The sequence below is a fragment of the Myodes glareolus genome, chromosome 9, assembly GCF_982192425.1.
Source record: "Myodes glareolus chromosome 9, mMyoGla1.1, whole genome shotgun sequence".
NCBI classification, from domain to species: Eukaryota; Metazoa; Chordata; class Mammalia; order Rodentia; family Cricetidae; genus Myodes; species Myodes glareolus.
In genome coordinates this window covers 69,325,203-69,332,903 of record NC_142034.1, presented here as the reverse complement: position 1 = coordinate 69,332,903, position 7,701 = coordinate 69,325,203, and the positions used below count along the sequence as shown (strand labels likewise).

General features: G+C 49.4%; 1 protein-coding gene across 5 annotated transcripts in view; it reads right to left on the bottom strand.

Moving 5' to 3' along the window:
- Positions 1-4,863: 4,863 nt before the first annotated feature.
- Fat2 (FAT atypical cadherin 2) overlaps positions 4,864-7,701 on the bottom strand; it is a 91,518-nt gene continuing 88,680 nt past the window's right edge. For all 5 annotated transcript variants that reach the window (XM_085694967.2, XM_085694965.2, XM_085694964.2 and 2 more), the window contains one exon: positions 4,864-6,775. In XM_085694967.2, the coding sequence (XP_085551093.2) occupies positions 6,243-6,775 (533 nt within the window). In that variant the 3' untranslated portion in view covers positions 4,864-6,242. The remainder of the gene's footprint in view (positions 6,776-7,701) is intronic.

The window sequence follows — 7,701 nt, the reverse complement described above, 5'->3', positions numbered from 1 at the left end:
CCCCTCCCCATAACCTCTGCTCTTGACCTTGGGGACCACACAGAGTTTGCCTTTTCAGTGGGAAGGGTAGAATAGTGGGTTGGGACTCTTTTTTTTGTCAGTGACAATCAACAGTTTTCTGTACAGCATCTTATTTAATATTCAGGTCTCTCACCTGATGTCTTTGCCCTGGAGATCCCTTCTTATCTGCCCTCCCTCCGTGAGCACAGAGAAGCCTCCCTGCCCGCCCCGACAGACCTGCTGGGTACCTAGGCCACCCCCACTGTGCTCTGCCCACACCCTGTTAGTCCTCCACGGTCTGTGAGAATGACCCTGCTGCCCACTTTCCCAGTCTCTGTTCCTTCTCATTGCTGGTTCCTGACCTAGCCGGCTGCCCTTGTCTCTGCTCAACCTGGGCCTCAACTCTTACCACCCAGACCAGCTGGCTGCTTGTCTCTGGAATCTTCCCTGGCTAGTTTGGTGGGAATTTATGGCTCCTTCCCCAGCTATGTGATGTTTTCTGATGCGCCTTATACTTACCTGTGCTAGGGAGCTGTGACTCCATCTAAACCTTCATGGTCTATAGGTATCTCAGCTGTAGATTCAACCAACTCAACCTAAGAAATACTAGGAAGAATTATACTTAATATTGAACATGTATAGATTTTATGGTTCCCTCACCTCTCATCCGCATGCTCTTAGATATGAGAAGCAGTCTAGAGAGGGTGTACAGTACGTAGGAAGACCGTGTAGGTTACAGGTAAACAGTCTAGAGAGGGTGTACAGTACGTAGGAAGACCTGTGTAGGTTACAGGCAAATAGCACACTGTTTTATGCAAGGAGCTGAAGCTTCCAAAGTTGGGTATCCTTGGTGGGCCCCAGAACTAATGACCTGGGGATAATGAAGGTCTCTGCACTTGGCCCCTTAGCTAAGTCCTAAACTGCTAAGAGCATGAATCAAGAGAGACAGCCTGCCTTCCTCATCATACGCCCCAGGGGTGAGCTTGTCCCTGAATTGGTTTGGGGACTCAGTGTAACCTATAGTGAGTGGTGTCCTGGACAGGCAAGTTGCTTTTATTATGTCTTTTAGTTTCATGTTAATCTCACCAAGCAGTTTTCTTGGCTGGGACCTTAGAGGTTTATTGGAGAATTTGAGAAAATACTGGGCTTGTCTTTGCCGACCTGGGTCCCAGAGGGCACTCCTGCATCTCAGGAGACAGCCCAGGCTGTCGGTCAACACCAGATCATTGCCCCAGTGTGGCAGCTTACTAACTCTCTGTGTCCTGCAGTGATAAATGACTGTCCTTTTGCCCTGAAGCAGTTGTGGGCCCAAGTTTGATGGGAGGATTGGTTCTGAAGGCCAGAGAGACCTCTGGTGGCCAATCTGGGAAGGTGCACGAGGAAGGGAGGGGTTTGGGTCTTTGTGTTGGGAGGTAGCCATAGTGCTACTCTGTGGACTTTGGAGTAAGGTCCAAAGTGTCAGTGTTTCCCAAACACAGTTCTTTTTATCCAAATAGGAATTTTGCTTGTGTTAGAAGAAAGTAACTGGTGGCCGGGATGTAGCTTTCCTGATGGAGGGCTGACCTGACATTCGGTCCCCAGTACTGTATGAACCCCGTGTGGTGGTAAAAGTAGGATGACCAGAAGTTCAAGGTCATCTTCAGCTACATAGCACATTCAAGGCCAGCCTAGGCTGCATGAGGCCTTGTCTAAAAAACACTTAAAAAAAGAAAAACAAAAAAATAACTCTTGGTGTTCTCTGTGACAGTTGCTATGAACTAGCTACCATTGCTATTTACAATGGTCAACCTTCACTGTCAACCAGGCTAGATTTAGAGTGACTCAGGAGACACACCTCTGGGCATGTCTTGGGAATTTCCGAAGTGGCTTAACTGAGGAGGACAAACCCACCCTGGAGATGTCTTTGAATTGATTCCCGATCCCATTGGATTGCCAATGTTAGCCATCACGGGAACCAGTGTGATACTATTGACTGCCTTTGTTTACTGAAAAAATAAGAAGCCCAGTAGAACTTTGGTAAGGAAGTAAAGGGAGTCACGGGTGCCGAGATGGTCTTCTCAACAAGTGGCACTGAAGGTTGAGTGCCTACAGCTAGAGAGCTGAGTGAGATTCAGGCCCATAAGTAAGGCATAAAGCTATGAAGGATATCGTAAAACCATAGACAATATCATTCAAAAAGTACAAAGCATCTTAGGTTTGACACTGACTTTGTTTTAAGAATCACCCAGGAGACATACTGGGCATGCATTTGAGGGGGTTTCCAAAGAGGTTTAACTGAGCGGGGAGACCCTCCCTGGCTGTGGATGGCACCATCCTGTAGGATGGTGTTTCAGACTGGGAATAGAACGGGGAAAGTAGAAGCCAGCAACACAGCAGCATTCTACTCTCTCCGCCTTCCCATCTGCCCAGATGTGTGCACCTGGGTAGCTAGGCACAGCACCAACTATGCCACACACGAGGGAAAGAATTGCTAAGTCAGACTACCTTAAAATAAAAACTTGCCATGTTTTGTAATGTGTGCTCTAATCCCAGTATTTGAGAGGTGGAGGCAGGAGATTCAAAGTTTGAGGCCAGTCTGGATTACATAGGTAAGTTCAAGACCAGCTGGGCTAAATGGTGAGCCGATCTCAGAGAGAAAGAGAGAGACAGAGATAGAGACAGAGACAGAGAGGCAGAGACACAGGGAGAGACAGAAAGGGAGAAATTTTCTATGAAAGACACTCAAGTTGTCATGTGAATGTTAAGGGAGGGGAGGCACAGGCTTGGAGGAAATATCTACAAAAACCTTCCCCAGCAAAGAACTGTTTATCCAAAATAGGTAATGAACTCTTAAAATTCAACAATAAGATAATACACAACCTGACTTTTAAAACTGGGCCAATGGCCGGGTGGTGGTGGCCTACACCTTTTTATTCCCAGCACTCAGGAAGCAGAGGCAGGCGGATCTCTGTGAGTTTGAGGCCAGTCAGATCTATAGAGTGAGTTCCAGGACTATTTCAGAGAAATCCGGTCTCCCAAAAACAAACAAACAAACAAACAAAAAACCCACAAAAAACAAAAAAACCCTGGGCCAATGACCTGAACAGTCATCTCACTAAAGGAGATTTAAAGATGGCAGAAAATAAACACAATGACTCTCTACATCATGTGCCGTCAAGAAAATACATATTTGGACAAATACCAAGACAGCATTGCATGCTTAGGAGAATGGCCCAGACTGAAGGCAGGGCAGTCATGCTGTTTGCCGTAAGGCTGTGGTGGACAGAAATGCTTCCTCATTGCTAGTAGAAATGCAAACAGTACAGATGCTTTGGTAGCTTCTTATAAAACTGAACCTACTCTTTATTATCTCACTTACAAACCAACTACACTCTGACATTTTCCCAAAGGACCTGAAAACCTGATGACAGAAACACCAGTTCATCAGGTTTTAGCAGCTGAAACGTGGAAGCCACTGAGAAGTTCTCCAGTAGGCAAGTGGATGAACCAACTGCCGTATCCGAATCATGGCTGTCAAAAGGAGATATGCTATCTAGCCACATAGAGAAGTGGTGGGAATGCAAATGCAAGCTACACAGCGAAATGCAATGATCTGAAACGGCCACTTGAGGTGTGGTTCTGACTCTGGCCTTCTGTAAAGGGCAGAACTGTGAAGACAGGTTAGTGGCTGCCAGGGCCTAGGAGAGGGGGTGAGCGGCAGAACACAGGTAACTCTTAGGGCAGCTAAGTTGCTCCACAGGATACCATCATGGTGGGTGTCCTATTACCCCACCAGGAGTGAGCCTACTCTGTGCTGTGGACTTTGGCTAGTGGCATGCCTACGTTGGTCACTCATGTCAAAACTTGGATGATACTTTCTGTCTTCCATGCAACTGTGCTGTGAAGGGCCTACTGAAGTCCTCTTTGACAAGAAGTGGGGATGCAGCTCAGTTGGTCGAGTGTTTGCCTAGCTTGCATGAAGCCCTGGGTTCCATTCCAGGACTGCATAAACTGAGCATAATGACTTATATCCAGTACTTAGGAAATGGAGGCAGGAGGATGGGAAGTTTGAGACTGTCCTTGGCTGCATACTGTACTGGGCTGCTGATAGCCTGGGCAACCTGGGGGCTAAAAGACATTCTCAAACATGTCTTTAAAAAGAGAGTCTAGTGAAGCTGCTCAGGAATACATTAGTGTGCAATGGAGCCGGGCTAGAAGCCTACCTGCCTGACTCTAGAGACCCCAGTTCGCTTGGATGTCTCAGACCAGCAAACTCTGTGCTTTCCAGTCTCAGGTCACGACAGCTCCCAGGAGAAGTGTCACCCTGCAGTGGGGCAGTAGTTGCTTGCTCCCCAAAATTGTGATAGTGGGGCTCCTACTGCAGCCATTCCATCTGGTGCTGGGAACCGAACGTGAGCCTTGGGCTTTTGGCATGCCTACTACTTACAGCCTGTGCCCCAGAACCTTAGTTTCCTCATTTTTAAATGAGCTTAGAGCTGGTAAGATAGCTCAGCTGGTAGGGGCACTCACCATCAAGCCTGACAACCTGAGATCAATTCCTGGGCGCTGCGAGACGGAAGGAGAGAATTAACTCCCATGAGTTGCCCTCTTACCTCCAAACACACATGCATATAGATTATAAATAATAATGATGGAGATTTTTTTTAATTGAACAAGTTGAGAAGGGGTATTGGAATCAGAGGCATTGCTCCAAAATAGTGTCCTGGGCCCTACTCAGACCTCTGACTGCGTGTCTGGTTAAGCTCAAGAGTCTAGCTTAGCAGGAATCAGGTGAAGAGCCCTTCCAGCTCCTAAATTCTTTATGAACCTGGACTCGGATCTGACCCTGACCCAGCCTGAAGCAATTCTAAGTGACACAGAAAATAACAGTAAAAAAGATATTTATTGTTAAAAAAAATCAAATGGCCAACAAAGCCACTCGTGCAATCAATCACTCACACCCACAGTCACACGTGGCACACTAGAGCATCCTCCCCACACAGCTGTCTTCGTGGACAGCCCCGTCAGTAAGAGTCTCTGCGACTCTTCCTTTTGACTTCCGACTTGAAAACCACACACGTGAAAAGGCAGTGGACCAGAGAGGGACTGGCAGAGGGCGGAGTTGCTCAGGCCACCACAGGCCTCCCTGGCTTCCGGGCTCTGCTACTCCAACTACATAACTTTCCACACCTGCGCACATATACACTGTCCATGGGTACGCACGTGTGTAGACATGTGCCCACACTGACCCTCCATGCATAGGCTTGAGTCAGTATGGGTAACACTTGATTGGCAGGCATCTGTGAGAAAGAGGAGGGGGGGCAGGGTGTCTGGCCTGGATCTGCTGGCTGGCTCTCCACCTTCACCTGGCCCTGAATAAGTTGAGTTCCTTGTGTCTAGACAAGAAGAACCCCTTTGGGAAAACATATCCAGACAGCAAGGCTGAAAAGTGCCTAAGAGTTTTTCAAATGAACTTCTTCCTTCTTGCTTTTGGCCAAAAGTGCCCGGGAAACTTGGGACAATTAACTTGGCATTACACAAGATCTAAATTCTTCAACACAGAAGGTTCTGGGCAAGATCCCACTAGCAGAGGTGGGACAAGTCCTTCTGAAGCTTCAGCAACAAGACTTCCGGGAGTTGGAGGTCTAAGTGACTCATCTCCCAAGGACACTATTGCTCCCAGTGCCCAGGATAGCGCTGATACGAGACACTTGACATAGACGGCCCAAATGGACGCACCAAGCAGATACTCAGGTGATGGAGTGCCTGCTGGAAGGCTGCTCACCCTTCAGCTCCTTCAGAGGGCACTGCATGGATCTCAGAAGACCCTGGGTCTTCCCTCCACAGCAGATGCATGCATGGTTGCCTGTTGGGCACAAACCTGGCTCCCGCACAATGGGCCTGAGAGCAGCTCCAAGAATGTGCCCCAAATATGCTGAGCCAGTGGTTGGTGCTCTTTCTTGTTGGGGCTGGGAGACTATCCGTCTGAGGTATTGCCCTCCTAGTCTCACCCCAGCGTGCACCTGTCTGGACATCCCCTCTTCCCTGGGGCTCCACCGCTCTTTTTACAGCTCTGTCCTCAGCTTCCTTCCATCCTTTAGGACAAGCCGCGGATCCGAAGAGCACATTTGAAGAGATGGCCATCTGGACTGGGAATGTGGTGGCTTCCTTCTCTCTCCCAGTCACACCCAGCTTACTCCCCATGAGACTAGAAGACAGTGCAGGGCCTGGGACTCCCCGTGCCTTCCTCTGAGAGCCGGAAGCTAGAACATGACTTCCTCACAGCTCCCATAGTCACTCTCTACCATGTCCGAGCCCTCATAATTGGGGGGTGCACGAGGTTGGCTCCGGCCTGTGGCAGGCCCACCGTTCACCTCACAGTCAGCATAGGAGGGCCCGGCTCTGCTGAGGCGCATGCTCACTCCCTTATAGCCCCCCTCAGCCAGGCAGGGCCCACCCCCTCCTTGGCGGAACTGTGAGTGGTAGTAGCTGATGGCTGTGTACTCGTTGAGACAAGGGGCGAGCAGATGTTCACGGGGACTTGGAGGTCGTGGAGGCATCAGGTCCTCCAGGTTCTGGTTGCTGTAACGGGGTGGGAGGGGTGCCCGCTTGTTTTCCAGTTCCAGCGGGAAAGGGAAGCCACCATAGAGACCCGTGGGATCTGGCATCACTGCAGGGCTGACATGGCGGTGAGGAGAGGGTGGCAAAGGACCCTGCATCGTTTCGGGGTGCGGATATTCCCAATGCTCCTTCCGGGAGTAAGTTGGGGGCCAGACCGCAGCTCCGCCTGGGTATACTGAAAGAGAACAGTAAGACTTGGTGAGTCTGTGTTTCCATGGTAGTCATTCCAGCAAGCTCAACAGAGGCTATCAATGACTTGACATTTGGTGGGGATTGCCCAGGGAGCTAGTGGACTCGTGACCGATCTGTGCATGTTGTCTGTGGAAGCTTGGATGAATCTACAATGCAGTGAGGGCAAGCGGAAGCCCCAAGGTTAGACTCAAAGCCAGCCCGCCTTGCAGATAGATCTCTACTGCCAACCTGTGCCAGTGAAAAGGGAGGGTTAGAGAGACCCATGAACAGTTCTATGCCATCCACACTGCTATAGGACAGATGCAATGCTTCCCAAGACTGACTGGGGAGTTTCATTTCTGAACTGAAGGAAACAGATGCACAGTGTGGACTTGTGATGGCACCGTGTCTGTCTGGGGATGGTGGAATGAGGGGAGACTTGGAAGGAGTCCTCATCTCTGCACACTGAGAGCAACTCATTTCATGTATGACCTCAGTGACATATACCATGACTGGCCCTGTTGTAACTGCAGGGAAGCACAGCAGATAAATAGAAAGAGCTTCACAAATCTCCCTCCTTCTGAGCCAAAGACGAGAGGGGCTTTGGTTCCCTACTCTTGGCCAGCCAAGTCTCACTTCCAGATTGGATGGCCAAAACTTTTTCCATTTCCAGAACAGCACAAAGGTGCAGACGTCCCTCCTTCATCCCCAAGTCTACCCAAGACCATTCAAGTCTACATTTCGTGACATGAACACCAGTCCTATGGTGTCCCTGGGAATTGAGAAGTTGGTCATGGAACAGGCATGATGAACCACAAATTCTAGGTCAACAGATTTGCATCTTCTCCAGTTATCTGTGCACTGTGAGCTAGCCTGCATCCCTGCATATCCCATATCCAGGGATTGGTTTGACCAGTGGCTGTTCCATTG